Below are 24,812 nucleotides of genomic sequence, written 5' to 3'. Positions count from 1 at the left end.
CTATAATATCTGCCTAGTGTTCATAATCAAATTTCACAGGGCTGCTGTAAAGACAGTAATATTTTACCTCTGCTGTTTCCATGAATTCTGTGTCTTGTTTACTCTTTAGCAGTATCTAGACTAAGCAGTTTAATATTTCAGTAGAGTTACTAATGAATTTAGGTCACCAAAAAAACAAAATAAAACCAATCATAGCCTACAGTCTCTTCTTGACAATTATGCCTTTAAAAAAAAAGAATGCAAACTGTATTTTGCTAACCACAGTGCCACAAGTCCATTGTGACTTTCACATTACTAGAACCTTCCTCCTTCCTGCCTTTTCATGGTGCAGACAGTTCTATGAAGCAATTATTCTGAACAGCAAGGATTACATTGCATTATTTTATACCAAACATGAGGTATAACCTCCTGGTGCTGGATATAATCACACCAAAGGGGAACTTGCCTTTTCTGTGCATTTCAACACTGAGACACTTTGCTGTCAGCTGTGACAACTAAGTACTCAAGAGACCTGGCCCTCAACAACTGTCAAATTTCAGGGGCAAAAATACAAAAATTGTGTAGCTGTGTTACTCCACTTGCCTATAACAAGAGCATTCTGAATTTTAAAACTGAAGTGAAAAACTAGACTTGCACAGGAGACAGACTAAACTATGGACACATTAGGCTCTCTTCCTCATTCCCTCTGCAGCTTCCATCATTCTCAAGACCCAGCAGAAAGGAAAACTCAGTGTCAAAGATAACATACCACTGACATGTCTAAAACAACTTTTTTTTAATTAATTCTGACCTGCTTATTCTCCAATAATTGCCTTCAGATTTTACAGAACAGGGAATGATGTCTTGTTGCCTGGCTCTAAAAGATAAATAGATGCACTTCAGAAAACATAGTCTCATCCTAAGGGGCTAAGTAATTGAGGATTTGTCCAAGAAGAGGAAGCCTTTCATCCTAAATTATTGCTTCTTAGGTGATGCTTCTCATCACCAGAAGACCTTTCAAGACAAGTAGAAATATTGTAAGAGGAAATAGCAGTGGTGATGGAGCATAACAGCAGCTGAGTGATTCAGCTTTATTGTATCTGCCGCGTTAATCATGAACTGCTCAAAGCTTATGCAAATTCTACCTCCACCCCTCACACATTGCTGACTTATGCCAGATACTGTCTGGAATCCAGGAAATATTATCCCACTAAGTGACTTCAGACAAGGCAAAGCTCAGCTTTCTTAGATATGGAAAATCAAGATCTATGGTTCACTGAAAAGGCACAGAAAACAGATGCCTCTTACAAGTATATGCATATATACAGTATTATGTAAATTTAGCAGTTTGTGTCAAAATTAAGTAGGAATTTCACCTAAAGCCAGGTGAAATTATAATTAACAGTTTAAATTATAATTATAATCGACAGTTTAAAAAAATGAACCCACACACACATACATTTACAAACTATTAGCTCTATTTCCCCTGCACATTCTATTTTTTCAGTGAAATTAATTCCCCCACTTAACCTTCAGGTTTCCTTCTCCTGTTAAGAACTCTGAGTAGCCGGCATCAGTAGCTAGCAGTCCTACAAACTGCATCGTGGGCCGCTGCAGAACGAATGCTTGTACAGCTTTATCTGTCACATGTTTTCTTCCAGAAATGTCCAAAGACACAAGGTTAGGCAAGATATCTTTCTGCTCCAGTAAACGAAGAGCTATGTCCGACGTGAACTGTTTGTCATCCGAAATATCAAGGTGATTCAGGTATTTTAGTTCTCTTATTACATCCAGAATCTGGGTTGTGGTCATTTTCAAGCATTTCAGGTGGTGCATGGTCAAAGACTTGAGCCTGTCTTTGCAGGTGAGGAGTGCTGTTATGTCAGTGACGGAGGTGTTGGATATATCCAGACTTTCCAACCTGGGAAGTGAAGCAACATCTGCCAAGTCCTCGTTGTAGAAGAGCACGTTGGTGATGCTCAACGCGCGGAGCCCGGACAGCTGACTGAAACACCTCTCGTAGGGGTCTTCCAGAGAAAGAGTCAGTGAGTTCAGCACCAGGCACTGCAGATTCTGCTGGATCCACTTATTGCTGCCCAGTCCACTGATAATGTCTGTGATTGTTATATCTGCATTGACCCCCGTGGCATCCAGCTCCACCAGCTTGTGATGGCAGAAGGCTTTGCGGAAAGCCACGGCGGAGATTTTGGCCTTGCGGATGCAGGCGCGCTTCAGGCGCATCTGGGTGCCTCGGAAGATGCCCACGGTGCCATCGTTGAGCAGCCCTGTGGGAAAACAGCATCAGTGCTTGGCTCCAGTGTTACACACCACCACTTGGACAGTAAAGGGTACAAAGTGTTGGCAGAGAAAATTAATTACAAAGTAGTTTCCCTCAGATCCTTACACCACCGATCCCAAAATCCTACGTTTGCGACTCCACTTTGAAGATTATGAGGTCGTGTCTGGAAAATTCCAGGCTTAAGAATAGGACAGATAAATAAGAAGCAGCAAATGCACGTTACCTGTTTGGTTCAGAAAATGGAACACAAAATAAATAAAATATGGGTATGATTCATAAACAATTAGAGTGCTGCACTCATTTGCTGTATTTTTCTCACTGAACTGGTTAGAAGTGTGCTAAAAGCAGAATTTCAAAATTTCTGAGTGCAATTCTCCTCTGGCCACAGTTCTATTAACCTCAAGATTGCACCACCTATCAATGACTTGTTCTCATCTTGCTTTAACTACATAATCTAGCATTTGACTGAATTCTTAAGTAGGATCAATACTAAATTAAGCTTATTAAGTTCTATATGAAGAAGGTAGGAGTGTTGCTCAGAAACAAGCTGAATGTGAGAAAGAAACCTAAGAAGTGATTCAAAGAATAGAAAGAAGAGGGCAAGGAAAGGGTGGGAAGGAGAAAAAGACAGCAATGAAAAAAAGAAAAAGCAACAATCTTTTTACTCTGTAGAAAGAATTCAAAAGTAGCTTTTTCTTGCAAGACACTGGCAACATCCTAACTGAAACAATACACTGAGTTCCCTGAATTATCAAAAATGCATTGAATATACAAATATGAAATCTTAGTGTCTTATGAACAGAAGGATTACAAAAAGCCATGTGAAGGGTGCAGCTGCACAGGCATCCACACAACAGGAGTAGGAAGAACATGTCCTAGTTTTGCTCCTACAAGGTTATAAATGTCAACAACTCTCCTAGTTTTTAATCTCCTATCTTCACACATATTTAACAAAGAAAATGAAATAAAAATGCAATTTATTTGAATAATAACAACATTGCCACAACAGTTTGGATTTAAGTCATGGGCTAGTAACTACCTGTGTGACAAAGTCAAATATAAAGATTTGCAGACCTTTCTAAGGAGCAAATGCTTCAGGCACTTCTGACCAAGCAGTGAGGGGTCTACTTCCCTCTTTTTCAGGGAAAGCAAAAATATGGGATGGAACAACTGGTATGGAGCAGAAAAATTAAAAACAATAGATATAATTACAGTCTGGTTAAAGTATCACTAAATTACTTAATTTTTGCTAATCTCATGATTTAAGGACCAAAGCTCTCTCCCTGGCCTACCTTAGTCACATTGAGTTTACCTGCCACACACCTTTTTTCCATCCTGCATTCTTTATGTTTGTGGTATTTTGGTGTCCGAAAATGTCTTCACCACTTCCAGCATTGCTAGTGAGTTTCTGGTAATTCAGTTTCCTTGAATCTGATTTCTTGGGACTACTCTAAATAACTCCTTATCAGAAAATAGTGTATATTAAAGATTACCCTTTTTTATGAGCTTGTCTATTTTAGGACAATTCCTTCTGTTTCTTCTGACCAGAACAACTGGAGAAATCCATTACCTGCCCAGTAAGACCCAAATAAAATCTGCATCTATAGGATAGGGTGTTTGGTCTGTTTACAGTAATTTTTCTAGTGTCATGTCTAATTTTTTTAACAAAAATCTCCAGCATCTCAAGGAATGGATCTCTTATCTCTACTCTAGCACAACTTATACCTTTGCTTTTTCATGATAGATATTTTATTATACAAATTTTATCATGCTTAAAGCAAGCAACCAAGATGGCAGCCCTATCCTCAGAGAAATGCTGACAAGAGAGCCAGTAAGCCAGTACACAAAATGTAAGGATACCATAAGCTGTTTACACCACTCTAAAACTGAGTGCTTTGAAACAAATAATTTCATGTCAATAAAAGTATTAAGAGAGATGAGAAACTGCTTTAATGAATCCCAAGGTTTTGTTCTAACTTAATCACAGGGGCACACAGTAAAAAAATCCAATTAAATGCTCTTCAAGAGATATTGTTGCTAGAAGTAGTAGAATCTTTTTTTGGTTTTTTTTGTGAAATTATTGAAAGAAGATTGAAAAATGTTCAAATAAAGGAACAGTAAAATCATAAACCAAGACTAAGAACTTCCTATTTAGATCTATGTGGCAATGCAAAGCTCAGCTGAAGCTGTGTAAAGCAAAAATAACAAAAATTCTCTATTAAGGGATTACAGAACTCAGTTTTAACAGCTGCAGCAGCAGATTCTACTAGAAAATATAGCAGAACTGCAATGTCACATTCCAGTGAAATAAGTTCACCACTGAGCCATAAATGATTGTTTTTACCATGAAATGCCATCGTCTGCAGCAGTCGATCAGCCACCTCTTGAGGGAACATTCCAGGCTCCTGCAAGCACAATGTCCCATCTTGCCTTTCTGTGCAGAACTTCTCTAGGTTGGCAGTCAGGAAATTCAAACAGATATCAAGTAAAGAATATGGAGAAGCTTCCTCCTGTCACATGCAAGACACAAAGAAACAAAGGGGATTTAGTGAAGTCATTCTTTCTGTGAACCTTCCATTACTCTATAATGTCTTTTTGTTAGTCTGGCAAATATTACAAGAGGAGATGTCTCCCTCAGGGCCACACAAAGTCAGGTCACACAGTGAACAACTGGCCAAACTGATGGGAGCCTCTGTCCCCTGGCATCCCCAGAACCACATCCAGCCACGTCTGCTGTGCTTTGAACACTACTTGTGTTCCCAGAGGAAGTAATGCAACTGCTGAAAAACAACTTTAATTTATGAAGTCTACTGGGAATTAATCAATCAAGACAGACTGAAAGAAGACTTAAAAATCAAATTATACATCTAGACTTAAAATATTTCTTTTAATCTTTCATTTAAGTCAATGTATATTAGAAGTCTGCTACCAACCTACATAAGAAATGCAGATATTGCAGATAAATTGCATATATAGGAGCAATTATTGATACTGAAAAGAGCAGCTACAGCTTCACATCCAAAAATGAAACCCAAAAAGAACCAGTTTAATTCCAAATCTTGTGCAGCAATAAACTAACATCTATTACAGTGATCCTTTTCCTCTTTCCAGGCACTCTGCACCTGGAAATCATCTATAGCACAAGTCTGGGTACAAAGGACAAGGCAGAATATAAACTTGATCTTTTGCCTCCGAGTTTGAGGATGTACACTGATACATGAAAATCTCAAAGGGTTTTTTTATTCCATGTCTAATAATAACCTACTGTTTTCAGGCACACAGATTAATCAACATAAAGAATGACTCTCAGCACTGTGAATCATCCCCAGCACCACACAAAAGAAGGCCGAGTGACTGGTACATACTCCCCCAGACAATATTGAAAATAACAGCATCAACTGTTGTCAGATCTCATCTGTAGGAAAAATAGTAGCTTCCCTTTTATACAGAAAATTCTGGATAATTTCACCTTTCTTTCTCAGCCCATTTAACTTCTGTTGCTTCGCTTGCCTAATATGCTGATCACAGGAGTACTGAAATATGTAAAAGGTTATAGAGGAGAAATATAAATAAGGTTACAGAGATAAGTATTCTAAAATAAGGTGCACATATTTGAGGACTGGGAGGTACCACATTAGGGCAAAGATGGAATGGAGTCTATCTTTAATGAATCATGTATTAACAACAATTAGAGACTGCAGTTTAATGGCTCCTGAAGACTTAAGTACAGGCTTGGGAAGTAAAATCTCCAAATTATTCAAATGCAAGCTCCTTTTGCAGCTTTTGACATGCAACTTTTAATCCTTTGACTCAGTTTTGCTAAGTGCTTAAGTTTCATTATTTTTTACTTTATTATTACATTGTATTGTTATAAAAACAGGAGTTACTTTGTGATGCAACTTGCTCCCATACCAGGAAACAGCAATTTTGGCTGCCTCCAATCTTAAGAGGATAAGAAAATGAAGGACAGAATTTGGAATTGTGAATGTCTGATGTTTCTTTTTGTTTCTTTGTAGTGTGCAATGATGCCTGACTATTTTCAAATAGTACATTTTTTATGTGAGATGGGAAAATTTCCTTTTAAACTTGAAATCAATATATATACCCAGGACTTCTATGACAGCTGATGAATCAAACAAAAATCAGAATCTCTACTCAAAGGTGTATGAAAATCATTCCCACTGAAGCAAAGACATCCACATCTCCATTAGATCTTGTTTCTAATTTGATGCTCAAAGATGACAAAACCAGAATACAGTCTCTCTTCATTCCTCCTGGAACTGTTCCTTCCTGTCTGCCAGAAAAACTGAAACACTTTGAAGTATCAGTGAACAAACTCCAATGAGAATTTTTAGCCCTGTAGATAGGCCACTGGCATATGACTCAGAAAACTATTTTTTCAACCAGTACCTCTGAGTGGCCAATCTGTCCTTTGGAAATGCAAGTTGAATTTTTACATAATCCCTCTGGAAGTTCATGCAGGGCATCTCCATACAATCAAGGAACAAAAAGCACAAGCAGGGATCAATTACACTTGCAAACAAAACAGTTCTGTTTTTATGAACTCCACTCATTCCCACTATAGAAAACATCTGTAATATTTCTTCAACTTGCTACCCAAAGGCTGAGCAAACACCCCTGACAAAGGCTCCTGAGGTAACCTGGGCAGACAGGCAAAATGTTTTTATCTGTATCTAATAAAGTCCTCTGACAAGCATCCTAAAAACAATTCCCTAAGCCGCCTGATACTGAAATAGAACAACTCAAATGCAGTCTGGAAACCTTTCATGTGAGCTGGAGGCATTCCTTTTCTCACTCTTCTATACTTCAAGACAATATTGCCCAGTTAAAGTTGTATTTAAGCTCTTACAAGGTCAGAATTTAAGTGGTTCATTTCTCTGGCTCTGCTTTTGAATGTCAGGCTGAAGACAAACCTGTCATTTGTTTTCTGATCACTTCACTTCATATATATATATATTTATATATATCTATTTATATATTTATATTTATCTCTCACTATAAATGTATGTCAACCTTAGCAGAGCACTTGAATTTTTTTGTTATTATTTAATAAACATCACCCAGCAGTTTTTAAGTAGAACTTCCATTATGCTATTTTACGTTTTCATAGTCATCTTAATTATCTGATTTTTCAATTAACCTCACAGTTTCTTTCATTATATCAAATTAATTGAGTAGCCAGGAAACAAATATAAAAATTAATTCCCCAAAACACAAAATTATGAATTACATGATGCAAGATGGGGTGCCTTCATTAACTAAAACATATATTATGAGAGCAATGTGACACATCTAAAACCTGGCTAGCTTATGGAATAGCATAAAAAGTAGAATAATTGCATTTAGATGGGCTTTTAAATGTTTATTTAAATTAATTATTTTTTTTAAAAAACTTTTAAAGTGCTCAATATAATCAAAGCCAACCAGAAGTATGCAGGGGGATGGGGTAAACTACCTGGCTACTGCCCTCTGACAGAAACCCAATACAGAGGTGAACTGAAATGCAAAACCAGCTCCAACTTGATGTTACCAGCTCAGCTTCGAGCTCACACCAGGAAAGGTTTTCCCAAAGAACATTATCCTCCACTTCTTCTTGTGAGAATCCCATGAATCAGCTTTAAACACCACTAGAATATACTCAACACATATCTTGAAGTGCAGTTCAAAAGCAAAAAGAACTTAAGGGGACACATTAAAGCACTGGGAATAAGTTAAAGAACCTTAAGGCAAACATTATAAACCCAGTTTATAATGGCTGAGTGTGAGTATCAAAATAAAATCCTGTTCATTTGGGGAAGCATCACCAGGGAAGTACCTGCTTATATAACAATATCTAAAGAAAAATAAGAAACAGGTATAACTGCTGTTTTCTGTCAGTCATTACAATCTAGCTTTACAAAGGAAAAAAAAATTCCACTGCTGTGTGGGCCTTACTAATCACAGAGGTTGTGATCCTACCAACTCCAGCCTGGCAGACTCAGTTCCTACAGGCTCTGTCTCTCAGACTCATTAAAAATCTAATTTTTTTTTTCCATCAGTAGTGTTTTGTTTTGGCTGGTTCTTGTTCTCCCTCAATAAATCAGTATGTAACACTGGAAGACAAATACCAATTTCATCTCTGACAGAGCCATGCCTGTGATGTGCTCCCCAAGGTTTACACCCAATTGCAGACTCAGCATGACAAACCCCAAACATGCAAAGTCTCTGTGAGCCAGGACCACCTGCTTTTCCCTCTCTAAAGTCTCAAAGGATGAGATGGGTACAGGATTAAGGACTTTTCAGTTTGTGGTGGTCATTTCTCTCAAAACATTAACAGAAAAAAAGAGGTAATTTAGAGCCTCAGTTTTGGTGTTGGCTGTACCATGTTTTCCAGCTGTTTTCTACCTCTCCACAGCCCCAAATCTTTACTTACTTTCTTAAAATGAACATTCTGAAAACAATTAAGAAATAACAACTCAAGCAACAGCCACCAAAATTCCTCTGAGTGCTAAGAGAGGAAAGGCAGTGAAAAATAAACAGTTTCATGATTTATGCTACTAAGAAAGCTTTATGATTATCCCATTTAAATTAAGTTAAATGGAATTAAACAGAAGTAGGTGATTTATTAGCCAGACTCAAGGAAGGATTATGCTCAAAACTCCAATTTAACGTTAACTATTCTGGCACAAGAGGTGGGAACATAGAGATTAAAGCTGCTACTGATACAAAGTCAGCAGCCATCACAAGAGGCCTAAAATTAAATAGTGTCACATAAGAACTACATAGTAAGGCTACATATTTTAAGATTATTATCAAGAACTTCAGAGACACGTTCATAAATTAAAAATGATAGAGAGTGGAACCAGAGTGGTGTGCTGAACCACAAAAAAATCAGGGTGAAGCAGCCAAAGAAGGTGCCAGGAGAAGCACAAAAAAAAAAAGGAAGGATTAAGTCACTTTTAAGACACTCAGGAGATCTCACAGGGCTATTTATGTTAAGAGATACCTGCACCATTCCAGTTTAAAGGTAACAGCTACTAGAACACTCCGGGGATGAAAAGTACATTGGAAATAGGACATAAACCCAGCTTCTCTTAGCCTAGAAGATCAAAAGGTGAGAGATACAAATGCTACCAATAAATAAATACAGCACAATATATATAAACTATAGACGGAAAAAAAAAAAGCCATTAAAGAAAAACACACTGCAAGCACAGCAACAAAGGCATGTATAAATGCCATGAACTGGAAGTTTTGCCATAAATTTAGACATCAGTACATAGTTAAGCAATGAAATTCTACCCTAGTTCACTGATTAATGAGCAGGCACAAAATGTACCTACTTCAATAACAATGACACATAACTTTATTAGGGGATTGACTGAAATCAGGCTTTTCATGACAAGGGATGAGACTAGATTGCCCAGGAAGCTGCTGCTAGTCCTTGAAAAGGAAATCTGCACACTCATGCCTGGAGCAGAGGAGCAATCCAAACAGCTGCCATATGTTCAGCTCCGGCCTGTCTGGAGCAGGGAAAGGCTGCTCCTTTGGCAGCTCCGTGCTGGGAGAGCTCAGCGAGGCCCACGCACCGAGCCTTGGCACGGCTTCCTGCAGACAGAGCCCGGACAAAGCAATTCCCAGTGGGAAGGTGCTGTGGGGGGCTGGTGGAGGCAGGAGCCGGAGGAGGCACAGGCGGCCGGGCTGTGCAGAGCCGGGCTGAGCCCTCACTCCGGCCGGCCGAGGGGCTCTGCCCGCTCCGCCCTGGCGGCTGCGGGTGGTCGGCGCCGCACGGAGCCGTGAGGGGCCGCTCAGGGCGGCGGGTCTGGGCCGGCCGTCATCGCCCCCCCGGCGCCCTGGGGACACCGGGGCACACCAAGCCGGGATCGAGCCTCCCTCCCTGCCGTCCGCCGGGTCTCGGGTGCCCTTTTACATAACGGCGGCAGCGCCGCGGTTACACAACGAACGGCGGGGCTGCCCCGGCCCGGCCGCGGTACCGACGGGAGGGAGTGGGCTCTGCCTGAGCCCATCAGCCGGGTTTGCGCCGCCGCCATGGCGGCCCCTTCCCCGGGGTCACCTCCGCTACCTGCGCCGAGTCCGGCACCCGGGGCTGCAGGAGAACAGCTCCCTGCCTCCCTTCCCTTCCTGCCTCCCTCCTTCCCCCGTCCCTGCCCGCCACCGTCACCCGCTCACCATCGCGGCGCTGGGTGCCGCCGGCGAGCGCCCAGCCAGCCGGTCCCGTCGCTGGGCTCCTTCTCTTTACGCTTTTTTTCTTTCCCTCCCTCCCTTCCCCCGTGTTTACCCCCCCGACCTGGAAGTGAATGTTGCCTCAGCCGGCCGGGATCCCGCCTCCCTTAAAGGGGCTGCGCCAGCACAGGTTGGTGCCGTGCTCGGGGAGCGGAGCCTCAACACTCGCGTTTTAGGCTCGAAGTGTGGGGAAAAGGGGCCATTGCGCAGCAAAAAGCATCGGCCTCTCTTGCTACGACTGTGTGGGACCTTTTCTTGGGCATGGTTGCTCCCGTAGCGGAGCCGGGACCCGAGAGCTCTGAGGCGCCGGTGAGCGCCCGGCTGGAGCAGGTGAGCAGCAGCTCTGTGGCCCTGGGACCTCCCACAGCCGTGAACTGGCGTCGGCTTCACGCTTGGTGCTCTCAAGCCTCTGCAGTTCGTGTTTCCTGCACAAACTGGTTTATTCTGGTAATATGAATAATAACGTGCACCAGTACAATAGGTTCTGCCCGCCTGCTTTGGGGGGGGAGCTTTGCTGTAAGCATTCCGTACAAAGTAATTTCAGGTTTCAGATGACAGTAGTGGTGAAGAAAACCTGTCTCCCAACCAATACATACAATGTACTGTTGGTCAAAAGAATATAGTTATTTCTTGTTTCAGGATACAAAGTAAAGAGTGATACAAATACCCTATCCAAATAAAATTAATTAGACTATAGAATTTATGTAAAAGAATTGCTGATTCTACATGCAGAAGCTTTGGATAACTGTTGTTTGCAAACCAGCCAACCAGCAAGACACATAAATAAAAATTAAGGAACAATTACCAAAATTATTTATGTTTCTTTCTTTACCAGATGGCAAAAGATTTTATTAATACTATGAAACACAGTTTTACCAGTTTAAGGACTGCATAACAATGGTCAGTTATAGTTCTAATTCTTTAGATTAGACTGCTGATGTAGAGAAAATATATTACATGCTCAGGATCTGACAAGCACAGAATTAAGAATCTTCATGTTCTGAATGTAACCACTTAAAAACCTAATCTGCTTAGAAGAAACAACTTATATAATTATGGGCACAGATATTAGCTTAGATAAGGAAGCAGCTCATACTATTATTCTTAGTCCATTACATGTTTCTTCCACTTCATAATGTCTTTGCAAGCTTCCAGACTGTTCTTTCAATGGCTTTTAAATTCACTGATTCACTCTGACCTATCACCAGATGTCTTGTTTTCCAAATTTATGATAGGAACTGGGCTCAGGCAGTGAAAACTTTCAGTGACAGCCTGACCCCCTGCTCCCAGTGCCTGTTCTTAGCCTGTACTCAGGAATCCACTCCTGGTCTGGAGCAGCCATATGGTTGAGTTGGCACAGGCTCAGCATTGGCATCAGGAGCTGCAAAGACAAAATCCCAGCAAGAGCAGAGTCTTCAAGGACTTTAATAAACTCAAGGAATTTCTACTGAGCCTGTGCAAACTGAAATGCTGGATTTTCAGAGAAACAGTATTGCTGGTACAAAAGCAGTTCACCTTCTAAAGGCCCCATCCAGGATGGAGGTTCACACGAACCTTCTCAGATTGCAGCCAGCACTGGCCAAGCAATGTGTAACTTCTTCCTGCAGTCTCACACATGTGGCAGTGAGTTTTGGTCAATACATATTGAAAACAAGACTTTAGCTGCACATGGAAAATGTGTTTTAACTTCAAACCAAATTTTTAACAGTCTAAAAAGTTTTAAGGAAATACTATAGAAGATGTAACTGGTGTTTCAGCTATACACCTGACAGGATTTGCTGCCAGTCCAGCTAGTCCTGGTAGCTCTAGTCCTTAATAAAGGATAAGGCTTCTTTCTATGGGAGACTGCACAGGATTTAACTGAGTTTTATTTATCCCAAAAAACTCGACAAGCTGGTGTTACTCTACTAAATAATTTGGGACAAGGCATTTGCAAATATTGCAAATATTCTTTGAAATTTATTTTAACTCAAGCTTGGATTGATTTTAAGCAATTCTTCACACAGATTTCTAATGTGCTACTTTACTCACAAAAAATTCAATTTGTGCTCAGAACTGCTGGAATTAGATAGTGTGCCATGTTTTCTGTAAGTATTCTGTTATCACATTTGGGGTGTGCCATGTTTTCTGTAAGTATTCTGTTATCACATTTGGGTTAAATTAATCCATAATGTTATGGGTGCCCATCCCTGGAAGTGTTCAAGGCCAGGTTGGATGGGGCTTTGAGCAACCTGGGAGAGTGGAAGGTGTCCCTGCCCATGGCAGGGGGATTCTCAGATCCAGGAGAAGCAGGGTTGGTTGTGTGTTCAGTCCTTACCCGTTTCTGGGTGTTCCCAGTGCCCCAGCACTGCCTGCTCAGTGCAGGTTCCAGTACTTCAAAAAGCACCTGGGAGAGCTTTTGTGGTACCGCAGAAAGGAGTGGGGGCTGGGAGCAGTCTCTCACAGCAGCACTTCTGTTCTAAAACGGATTTGGAAATTATCGAGCTGTTAATCCAGACAAAAGTGTGCAGGAGGCGGACTGAGGAACAGGGAAAGCAGCCCTGCTCCTAGGCCATGCAGAGCGCGACTGTCATGTCTCAGTCTCTGGGTTGTGCTGAATCAGACATCGGGAATACGCATGGCGCAAACTCTGAAAGTAAAGTTCTAGCAGTGTGTTATCGCTTAAAACTGCTGAACCCTCAGAGTTCCCGACGACCCCGGGAGCGCACGGAAGTAACGAGAGGAGCTGTAAGGGAACGGACGCGAAGAGAGGCTGGGGAGTGACTGGAGGAGCGGCCGGCAAAGGAGCAGGAGAAGCGGGCGGAGGCGGGGCCGGGTACGGGGCCGGTACGGGCGGTCGCAGCGGGCGGGGAAGGGGCGGGCGGAGGCGGGGCCGGGTACGGCACGGGCGGTCGGGGAAGGGGCGGCCCCGGGGGGCGGTGCCGAATCGAGCGCTCGGCGCTCACCGGTGGCGCCGCCGCGATCGCGGCGTGACCCAGCGCGGCCATGGCCGGCTTCGTCAACTTCGCGGACGAGGAGGAGGTGCGGGCGTACCTGGAGAACCTGCACGTGGAGTACAGCTACCAGTGCTTCAAGGAGAAGGACCCGGACGGTAAGGCCCTGCCGCCGCCCCCCGCTCGCCGCCCGCCGCGGGGCCGGCAGGAGGCTCAGCCCGTGTGCCGTGCCTTGCAGGCTGCCAGCGCTTCGCCGATTACCTGGACTCTGTCAGGAAGGACTTCGTGGCGGCGGCGCGGGTGCTGCGCGACAACTGCGAGGTGCACGGGCACAGCGAGAGCTGCTACAAACTGGGGGCCTACCAGGCCCTCGGCAAAGGTGGGCAGGGGGGTTCTGGGGCTCGGGCCGCAGGTGGCTCCACCGCCTCCCCGGGCAACCTGCTCCGATTGCTGGCCACCCGCACACCTGCCTGTCCTCCTGACCTTGAAGGAGCAACTACCTGTCCCTCCCCTTTCATGGTCACCTCATAAAAGTTGGGGGAGGATGGAAAACCTAAAATTGCTTCCTTCTGAAAAATCAGCTTTACGTTAACTATGTATTTTTTTTTATAATTACAACTGTTTGACAGGTACGTACAGCCAGTGCTCAGTGTTGTTGCATATTCAGTTCACAACATTTCTTCTTGTCAGACAGAAGAAAGTAAGAAAGAAGGAAACTCAAAGACTAGTAATATGCATACCTCAGTAGTCCCCAAGGCTGTTCAAAATGTATTTGCTGGCACAGTAATGAAAAGCTTAAATTAGACAGAGATCTTCCAAATGAAGTTACTAGTAAGGAACAATATTATTACTGTAGTTCAAAACCAGTAACAACCTTGGTGTATACTGGCAAAATAATATTTGCCTAGTGTACGGTAATAAAACCATGTATGTAGTAATGTAAAGAGTGTTGTAGTAATGTAAAGGATGTAGTAATGGAAAGAGTGTTTTGTGGATCTGGATTATTTTTTGGATACCAGTGCTGTTGTGCTTACTGGTGAGTGGAGGACAGTTTTCTAAGTCAAAGACATTAGCAGAATGTTCGTCACTGAGACAACAGTAGTGTCTCTGAAGTCCTAAATGTTGAGTGTAGTATCTAAAGTGATGGATGCTGTGTTTCCAGTGGGAAGCATCCTGCAAAGCAGAAAGCTCCCAGCTGTTTTAACATGTCCTCACAGTAATGTCTTGACCAACAGGTGGACTCAGCCCAGATTTGAAAGCTGCCTACAAATCCTTCATCAAGTCGTGTGAGAAAGGTGGGAAGAAGTCAGCAAATGCATGTCACAGCGCTGGGCTGCTGGCCCAGGACGGGAGAGCCAACGGTGATCAGCCTGACCCTGTTGCTGCTAGAGACTATTACACAAAAGCCTGTGATGGCAGTTTTGCTCCCAGCTGCTTCAACCTGAGTGTGATATACCTGCAGGGAGCTGCTGGGGTCCCCAAGGACATGAGCAGTGCCTTGAAGTACTCGCTGAAGGGCTGTGAGCTGGGGCACGTGTGGGCTTGTGCCAACGCCAGCCGCATGTACAAACTGGGAGATGGCGTTGAGAAGAATGATGCCAAGGCAGAGGATCTGAAAAACAGGGCAAAACAATTGCATAAAGAACAGAAAGAAGCTGAAAGTTCTCTAACATTTGGGGAGTAAAACTGGCAGATGCAGATATTAAGACTGGTTTTTAAATGGCAAGTGAACTTGTTTTTTAAATTGTGAGAGTACAGTTTTCGTCTAAATAAATATCCTGTATTTGGATATGCAAATAAAATTATATTTATATGGATACGACAAATTACTATCTCTGCTGTGCATTTCTGTGTTTTTGAACACACAAGTTCTTGAGTGTGTTTTGCTTAGATCCTTCTCTTCCCAAGCCAAAAACTTGTGGTCTTTTGGGAGTTTTTCCCACATGGTTTCAAGCACAAAGGATTTCTTTTGTGTCCAACTCTTCAATATCCAGGTTTGTGCTCTGACCAGTTCTAACACACAAAAATCACAACTGCAGGTAGTCCAGCTTGGGCAGTCTGAACGGTTGCATCTCTCACAAGCATTTTCAGAACTTTGATAGCTGCACCCTTGTGTGAGCTGCTCTGAGTCATGGATATTCATCTGTAATTCCGTAGGTCTAGGCCAATTCCTGTCTCCCTTAATTCCTCCAGCTGCCAACTGGTTTGTGAGTGTGTATCTGCCTGTCATATGTGCCTGGGTGCTTCAGGCTGCTCTCCCAACACAAAATTGCCCCTTATTTGATCCCACACAAATCATTTTACCTTCCTGCTAGCTTCTGGAACATTATGTTCTATTTTCTCTAGTTCAGATTTAGGGAACAAGGTGCTAACTCATCAGATCCTGGACTTAAATCCATAACCTATATATATGCAAACTGCAGCTAAACATACAGATTCTGAAACAGCTGTTTAAATAAGCAGGGCAGTGTTTGTAAATATATTTGTGCACTGACAGGATCCTTTGTAATTTTGGTGTGTGTAAATATATGTGATGTTTGTGGTATGTGTGTTTTGCTGTAAGTTTACTACTCAGAACCTGAATCCTCTGGCTCTGGACTAAATACAGATACAAACTTCACTATTGAAATAAGTGAAGTGGGATTAAAAGCAACATTACTTTGGCTGTGGCCACGAGTGAAAGCAGAGTTGTTGGAATCTCACTGCATGCATGAATTAAAGCAGTTCTTCCAATTTAGCAGAGTTCTTGGGAAGGATGTTTGCTGCTGGAACAGAAACCCAAACTGCACAGCATAGAAGTGACACAGGCACCCTGTAACAACAGATGGCAGTGTGTGAAAACTGCACACTGGTGCAGCCTGGAAAAAAACAAATAGCGGTGGCAAAATCAGAGTAATTTTTCTGTCAACAGTTTTTATTTTTTGGCAGTTCAAAAAGGTGAAGCTCTTAGAGGAGCACTCTTTGATTTTTTGCTAGGTACTGTTCTGGACATTTGTTTCACTTGGGAAAGGTAAGTAAATGCTACTGCTGTGGAGTGTTAGCACTAGTAATAAAACAGTTTGGAATCTGTGTGTTCTGGAGTAGGCAATTACAGGTGGGTCAAGGCACTGGAGAATTGGGGGGTATTTTAAGCCCTGTAATGCTCACTGCCACAGAGTGCCTTGTTCAGATCCTCAGCCCAAACACTGGAGCAGTTTTCTTCCAGCAGGACTAATGACTGTCAGTGATCCTGCCAGGAACTTCCAATCAACACAGCAAACAGGCACCACAGAACATCCTCAGTAGAGTAACACTGGATAATTAAAGCCATACATAAAGTGCATGTTGTGGGGAAGGTTTTTCGTAGCACTTGAGAACTCACAGACTTGCGGAGCTTAAATACTATAAAGCAAACCATTTTCATTAAAGCTGTGAAGTAAGATAAGTTTAGGTAGTGTCGTCCAATTTTGCATCACTGGTTGAAAAGGCAAACCCAAATTAAGGAAGACTCTTGTGTTTTCAGGCTGTCTCTGAGCAGTTTGCTGCCTGCTCTGGGCACACCTATATGTTCTTTGCACAAATATTGATGACAGGTGCATTTAGATAGCTAATACCCTCACCTATATGACTCCTTTCCCTCCAAAGTGACAAAGCATCCAAAAAAAAGGGCAGCCAGTCTCATTTCAGTGTATTAAAAATTATGCGTGGTAAATGCAGTCTGTAGCAGAGTATCCACTCTATGAATAGCAGTCTATTCTCAACCTCAAGATTCTGTTCAGGAGACATAATCAAACTCTTTAGAGCTGAAAATTTTCCTGCAAATCGTGGCTTATAACCATCTTGCTCTGATATTATGGAGGTAAGACCAAAAGACCAATATCTTCCTGCTCTTTTTTTCACCTGATGTTAAATGAGGCCAAATTTTATGTTCTCCTGGAGGAAAACTTACTTCAAAGCCTCTGAGGTCATAAAGAAAGAGTCATAGATATGTGATCATAGCAGAATAGTTGGAAATATGGAAGAACCTGTTGATCTCTCCAGGATCAGTGGGTTTTCTAAGAAATAAAGGAGTTTATCTCAGCTTCACAGCTCCTAAACTACTGTCTGCTTTCCCTTTCATTTGTTTGCATTGATGTAAGCATACAACCATTAATAAAGCAGCAATATACTTCAGAAGGAGCCAACCCTAATTAATTAAATAGACATATGAATACATGGCTGTAAATGATGAAAGCATTCTCTTCAGGATGCTTCCTGCAGCTGTGAAAAGATCACCAGTGGAGGGCTGGTTTTGAACTGAGATTAAATACTGGCACCACATCATGTGTCATTAAGTATAATTTGGATTAATCCTGGACAAAAGATGATGTTGGGTAAAGAAGCCACATGATTTTGTAGAAAAAGGGAATCGTTCTAGTGGTTCTGTTTATGTGCTACATTGTAATAAAAGCAGTTTTGCAGCTTGCTGACCTTTTGTTCAGCCATTGGTAACAACTCTCTGCAGTGTGTGTGTGAAGGGAGTTCTTGTGGCTGTACACACCCACCCAGAGGGATGGTCTGGGAGATTTTGTGTCATCATCACACAAAGAAACAAAAATAGTAGTGTTCCTTGTTATAGGACAAACTTTTTGTTCAGTACAGAAAGAAATTCACTCTGTTGGCAATTTTTCATTTCATCATGTGAGACAGAAGAACTCTCAAGTAGCTCTTCTTCTCCTTTGGTAGGTGGAGAGGGAAGAATTCCTTCTTCCCTTATGCTTCCCAGCATATCCTCCACTAAACCTCAGAGCAACACAGTTCTGCTCAGGGTTGGCTTTTTTATGGGGGGTGAAGCAAGAAGAGAGAGGAAAGAAAAGGAGTCATGGCACAGGAAAAAACAGGTCAGGAAATAAGCAACAAATCAGGTTGTATCATTATTGCAGTAATCTGTGCTGGGGTTACACCCAGGGGTTCAATTCAGATCCTGACATTATGCCATTTGTGTGCCCCCATAATGACACTCCTGATCCAGAGACCCACAGTCTAAGATTCAGGATTGTCCAAAGTCCCTCGCACGTATTTCAGTACTAAACACTGGTACCATGCTCTCATTTTCAAGATTCTGTATCAACAATATGGCCCAGAATCCACAAAAAAACAAATTTTCCCAAGAATCTTTAGACTATAAGGATCAAATGTGTGCCAAAATTTTTTATGCCTGATTTCATTTGCCAGATCTGTAGCCTCCCAGTTCTTTCGTTTTACTGTATCCATACTTGAAGCAAGCACAATAACCAGTAATTACACTAATTTTAGACTATACCACATATTTCTTATTTGTTGTTATTGCCTTCTACCCTTAGTATTAGTTGCAAATTACCATTGTTATGTTTGTTCTGAATGTGTTTTATACTTCTTACAGACACACTTAGTTTTTTTCAGTCTTGTTTGTAATACCATAATATGGTTCTGTAAAATTTTTTTTTATTTTTGTAATCTTTTTATCCTAATCAACTAATCAGACATTTATATGCGATGAAATGATAAAATTTAGGCCACTTTGGAGTGGTGATTTCAGATGGAGATTTGTGAACAGCATAATTGCAATGCATTCATGTGCTTGAATTCACGAGTGTGGTGGGAGTTCTCTGTAAGTTCTCATTCTGTCTATGCAAAACTGAAAAACAGTATTTTAAACATACCCTGGAGAGTTTTTCTTAGCAACTGTTAAAAAAAGAAGAAAGAAAGAAGATGAAAAAACCCCACATGTTTATGCAGCAGTTGTCACCCACAGGATTCTAGTGCGCTCCACTGAGTCCTTTCCAGCTCACAGAGAGCCATTCCGTACAGAGCTGGGGCAATAAAGCCACCAAAGAAAAATGTTGTTGTTTGGCTGTGAAGAATTTCATATCTTGAAGATGAGGCTAACCTGAGTTTATGTTAGACGTCCTTATTCTGACAGTCCTCTTTTGACACATAATAGCCTGCTGTGCACATTTCATTTTCACCAAAACCACTGAAAAGAAGTGGCTTGGTCTCCTTCCAGCTCTCCTGCCACTGGAAGCACGCCATGTTCCTATAGAGCTTCCTGCCCAGAAAACTCTTGTTGCTTTGCAACAACCTTTTCTGCAAACTCCTGAGAAGGAAACCTGGATTTTGTCTTTAGTTCAGGACAGGAGGACAAGCCACTGAGCAGCTACTGACTCATTGCAGGACACACAATGTCACTAGGGGCCCAAACTGATTATTCTCCAAATGATATTTAGCAGGGCAAGGACTTATCAATTCTTCACAAGCCAAGAAACACTAAGATGGGAAACTGGCCTTTGAATGCTATTCTGATAATATTTATGGACTATCATTGCAGACACATGTGACAGGCACGTCAGCACAAGTGTTATCAATAACGGCTGAAGAGAAAATAAGAAGCTGTGACATTGTCAACACTGCAATCAGCCCTTCAGAGAAGCTATTTTCTGTGCCTTTTAAAGTGATATGTTTTCTCCACAGCATTGTTTTACTTATTTGTTCTGCAGCTGACACAAAGGCAATACAAAATATCTTCCTTGTCAGGGAGGCTGAGACAGAGTGACATCAGCTGTCACAGGCACCCAAACCTGCCTCAGACTGGCAGCTCACATACTGGGGTATTTATGAACTGACAGTGGCCCTCAGAGAGATTATGTACCATTTGAGGTTAAAAACTTTAGATATTTTGGAAATCCTGAGCTTATTCTAAATTCTTTTCTGCTGAGTTTTGTGAGTTTTATATGTTCCTCAGAACTCAGGGGTTGATATCAGAAGATGCCAGGGACTGACATGTTACAAAAGCCACAGAATATGTGAACAAATTCAATACAAGTGAAGGTTTCTGCAGGAGCAGCCCAGGATTTGTTACAGCAAACAGTGAAAACTTCCCACACCCTTTAACTCTTAACCAAAACATCTCTGCAGTGTACCTGGCTTGATAATTTCTGTTTTCTGTGTACTGCAGCCCAAGTGTGATGTTTGCTGACTGTTCTGTTTATTGCTCCCACAGCAGGGTATGGACATTTCCAGATCACACTCTCACACTGTAGTGACAATGCTGATCCACTGATGCTTTAAACTGCAACACAAATCAACAGCTAGTTAATATAGCTCTATAAATCACAGGAGATAGCTGATCTCTAGTGACTGGTTCTAATTCTCTAGGACCTTTCTTTCCTAATGTAATGCCATCCTGATATGGGTTTTAAACTAAAGCCTAGGGTCAGAGAGTATTTTCTTAGGCAGTACCTGTACCTTTTAGGCAAGAATTTAAAGCTTTCAGCCCTTTCAAATAAAGGATGATTTTGCTTTAGATATTGTACAGTTACAAGTTGCAACCTAAGGCCACATTTATACACCAGAGTCCTGGAAATATATATATATATATATATATATATATATATATATACATACACACACACTATATTCCCCATTATAATCTTTGGGGAACAATTCCATGAAATACTTTTGCTCTATGATTTGAATAAATAAGTAACCCCCCACTTGATTTCAGTGACTATTTTCCCCCTGCATTTTTCAGTACTGACCCAGAATAACTGCTGTCATCCCACAGGCAGATACATTGCAACAATCAATGAGAGCTTTGAGCCAAATTGTGGAAAAGTTTTGTATCTTAGAAGCTCCAGTCGAAATTCTGCCCTCCAGAGAGCCAAAGGCAAGGGCAATTGGCAGGGTGCAATTCCTGCATCATGCACACAACCTGGGAAAATGGCATCCAGAGGCAAGGCAGGACCTGGTGCTGAGGGGCTGCGAGTCCAGGCTGCTCACACCTTGCTTGGTGTTCTCAAAATGCATTAATGTTGCTGGGGACAAACAGAGGGTGACAGAAAGAAAGGTAACATCTTTTGATGTGTAAAGTATGAAAGAACAAAGCTTTTTGATTCAGTTCCTGTTCACTTGGCTGAACCAGAGATATTGTGAGGCTTGGAAACAGATGTACCCTTGAAAACTAATTACACTGAAGCTTAATGCTTGAAAATTTTCTTTCAGGAAGGTCCTTGTGCAATTGGGGATTTTGGGCTATTTCTCTGCTTTTGTCCTGCCACTGCAAATGGATGAGATGAATGTGTGGAGGGGAATTGATTGAGTACTGTCTGTGCTTGGAGGCTTGAGCTAATAAGTGACAAACATAAATGCTGTTTCTTGTTAGAACCTGCTATGTGCGATCCTGCTCAGCCTATGAATACAGCTAAAACCAAAGGGACTCTGCACAATTCCTGCAGCACATCAAGCACCAGCTGCCCCCACCTGGGACCTATGTGATTGCTTTAGGGGGCTGCTGGAGTGTAACTCAGCTTGGCCCAGTCACTCCAAGAGGACAGCTCATATCAGAGCTGGTGAAGAGAAACAGGATCTTTTAAAATAGTAGAGTCTGAAAAGAAGGGTAGCTTCACAACAGAAATGATTGGGAATAAATTGCATAGGAGAGGAACTATTTCTAGCCAGAACCTACTTGTCCTTATACAAAATGAGAGCACGTGATTAATTAATTCAAAGCGAATTCTATTTTTTCTCATTGCTCAGGCAGTAAACCAAAAGGACAAGTAATTTAATTTGGCCATTAAAGCATCTTTTGATGCCAGGAAAGGGGCATATCAAACTGCTTTTTCCTGATGTCTCCAGAGTGCAGCAAGAGCTACAGTTATACTGTGTGCAACAGGAAGCTTGGGAGGATTCCTTAGAGATGCTGGACTGCCTTGTTTAGCTCTGGAGATAAACAGGTGATCATTTTTTCCAGCTATGCCTGTTCCTAAAGGAAATTATCTCAATCCTAATTTAATGAAGGAGCCAGATCCAGATCATGGCATATTCAGATCGCGTATTTTCTGGAATAGAATCAGATCAAATTAGTCCTACAAGGTATCTGCAAGGTGTCTGGGCAACCTGAAATAGAAATCTTCCACAATCCAAGATCTCCCCTGTTAATTAACCCTGCAATCCCTATGGAGTGAGACTCCAGGCAGGAATATGACTCTATGGCATAGAGTGGGTGTTGATGGGCATTTATTAAATAAGGTCCAGGCTTAAACCGCGTGTGGGGCAGAAGAGGTGAGGGTTGGGACAAAGATATAGCCTTTCCTCACTGGCATCTTCACTTCCCATCTGTAGCCAGGGTTCAGCCAGTGGCTAGGTACACACACACACAAATACATCTGAATTTTGGAGACTGAGGGAGTTTTTGAGCTCAGATCCAGCTGTGCATTTACTTGATGGGATCGCAATAGCTGCTTGAAGATTTTTGAGAACCCATTAAAGGCTGAAGAGTACCCCAGCACTTTGGATTGCAGGCAGTCTGAGTGCTCTGAATGGATAAAAGACTAGAACTAGACATCTCTATTAAAAAAAAAAAAAAAAACCAAAAAAAAAACTCTAACCCCACAACAAAATCCAAATGTTCTCAGGATCGAATGAGCCTTTTGTGTTCCGTCCTCTCTACATGCTGCTCAGCTGTGCTTTTCTTATTTTCCTGAGGGAGGACTGTTCCCTTGGCTACCATGCTGGCCCCTAATAGTTGGCATTTGGGCACAGGATGAAAACATTGCTCTGTTTTTCTTTCATTCCTGCAGGAGCAGTGGGAACACAACTGGAGAGGTTTCTGGTAGGCAACTGCTCCAGATGACAGCACTGAACCAAGCCAGGTGATTGTGCCCTCCCAGGCACTGCTCCAGGTGATCTCTGTATTCCTGCTGGCCACTGCCTTGCCAGAGAAGTGCTAACAAGAGGTGAGGCTTGAAGTGCTAACAGGAGGCGAGGCTTGGGGCTTGTGTCTCTGCCCTCCTGCACAGCAGGCAGCACAGAGCACCTTCAGCTGCTGCGTTTCCTTTCAGCCGCAGGCAGCAGCAGTGCCTCGTGTGCACAGGCAGCCTCATGCCAACAGGAGGGCAGGTCACTGCAGACACAGCTAATGCCTGGCAGCTGTAAGCAGCATCTTTAATCTTGCTGGCTTTCTATTTTAAGGACATTGTTGCTTCTGCATTAGAGGAATTAGAACAGTCTTGTCTCCTCTTGAGATCTCAAGGTCCTGCCTTCATTTGCCATTATGTGCTCTGTGAAACTGTTTCATTAAAGCTCCCACACAGTGACCTTTGCACAATAACCTGCTCTCTGTAGTCCCTCCGTGGTCTGAGCCTGTTCTCATTTAAATTATGTTTCTGTGGAGGGAATCAAATACATCTTTTTCTCTACTTAAATGCCTGGAGCAAACTAATGTTCTTCTGCAGTCATGAAATGCAACAAAGGGACCATGATTGCAAGGGTAGGTGAGGCCTGCAGTTTCTGTGGAAACTGGAGACCAATGTGAGGAAAGGGGCAGAAGAGGAAAGCAAGAACACAGGTCCACCAAATGAACAGAAAGGATTGTACCTCAGACAGAAGTTGAGAAAATGAGGCAATAAATGTGAGTGGATGAAGAGTTAAGAGTCTGAATAAGCAGCCTGACATGGTTTTCCAGTTCTAATCCAGCAATTGTGCCTCTGAAGGTTTGCTTGATGAGATGCAATATAGAATTTATTTACTAGGTAGCTGGGAACCTGGTAAGGACTTGAAGTGACTTATAACACAAAAGTAATAAGGACACCACTAATTTGGGATTGGGAGAAAAAGAGAAGTCACAAATACAGAAAGGCTCTACTGCTTTTATTATTTCTCCCCCTATTTTCTGTGGTGGCCATACCAGATACAGATATGACCAAGCCTGAGAATTCAGGGACATGCCTGGTGCTCAGGTGGATCAATCCCATCTCTGTAAGCAGGACTGCTGGCTTTGCCCACCAGAAAGGCTCAGAGGACAGAGAAGGCAACTTGTGGAGAAGGAACACAGGAGGCACTGGTGCAGGAGCTGCACTCAGGACTTAGCTGCTCTACAGGAATTTGCAGTGTTCCTGCCCAGCTCAGCAACAGGGGGAGGTGATTAGCAGGTTGGTTTGCTGAGCCTGTGTGACCTGAATTGAATCTGAGCTATAAGGGGCCTTGCAGTTCTACACTCTGGTTCTCTGTCTTTAGCCAGAATTATCTGTATTTATTATATCTGAGACCTGTCTGCTTAACCTCTAACAGAGTCTTCAGTCACTGCATGCAATTTTTTCCTGTGTTTACTAAACTTTCCAGCAGAGAACTCATTATTTCCTCAACCACCACAAATACAATGTTGTAAAAGAATAATATGGAAGCAAGCAAGAACAACCCAGCAGCACAGAAGCAGGAGGCCCAGCAGTCTTTGGCCTCCTTAGGCCCTCTATTACTTATTTAGTTCAAGTTGATTGCAGTAGGGTGCTGTTTACAACCAGGTGAAGAACAAGAGCCCTTCCAGCACTCTGGGAGTGAAGATTTGATTCTTCAGCATCAGAGAA

At 42.3% G+C, this 24,812-nt stretch overlaps 2 protein-coding genes across 7 annotated transcripts in view; one reads left to right on the top strand and one right to left on the bottom strand.

Annotated features, from left to right (window-relative positions):
• LOC132076640 (protein zyg-11 homolog B) overlaps positions 1-24,812 on the bottom strand; it is a 53,172-nt gene that overhangs the window by 10,295 nt on the left and 18,065 nt on the right. The window contains exons 1-3 of one of the 5 annotated variants that reach the window (XM_059477813.1): positions 10,587-10,760; positions 4,623-4,788; positions 1,510-2,264 (exon numbers count right to left, since the gene is read on the bottom strand). In XM_059477813.1, the coding sequence (XP_059333796.1) occupies positions 1,510-2,264; positions 4,623-4,674 (807 nt within the window). In that variant the 5' untranslated portion in view covers positions 4,675-4,788; positions 10,587-10,760. Of the gene's footprint in view, positions 1-1,509; positions 2,265-4,622; positions 4,789-9,867; positions 9,885-10,454; positions 10,544-10,586; positions 10,761-24,812 lie in introns of those variants that run through there. The other 4 variants (XM_059477812.1, XM_059477815.1, XM_059477814.1 and 1 more) reach the window with 4 other exon arrangements.
• LOC132076641 (cytochrome c oxidase assembly factor 7) lies at positions 10,261-15,281 on the top strand. Of its 2 annotated transcripts, XM_059477816.1 has the most exons (4): positions 10,261-13,337; positions 13,501-13,613; positions 13,694-13,834; positions 14,691-15,281. In XM_059477816.1, exons 2-4 carry the CDS (start codon positions 13,508-13,510, stop codon positions 15,137-15,139), a joined length of 696 nt encoding a protein of 231 aa, XP_059333799.1. In that variant the 5' UTR covers positions 10,261-13,337; positions 13,501-13,507; the 3' UTR covers positions 15,140-15,281. The 2 variants fall into 2 exon arrangements, with proteins under 2 accessions (XP_059333799.1, XP_059333801.1); XM_059477818.1 differs by lacking the exon at positions 10,261-13,337 and having other exon boundaries at positions 13,418-13,613.

The sequence above is a fragment of the Ammospiza nelsoni genome, chromosome 9 (genome assembly GCF_027579445.1).
Source record: "Ammospiza nelsoni isolate bAmmNel1 chromosome 9, bAmmNel1.pri, whole genome shotgun sequence".
Lineage (NCBI taxonomy): Eukaryota > Metazoa > Chordata > Aves > Passeriformes > Passerellidae > Ammospiza > Ammospiza nelsoni.
This window is presented reverse-complemented; position numbering and strand designations above follow the sequence as displayed.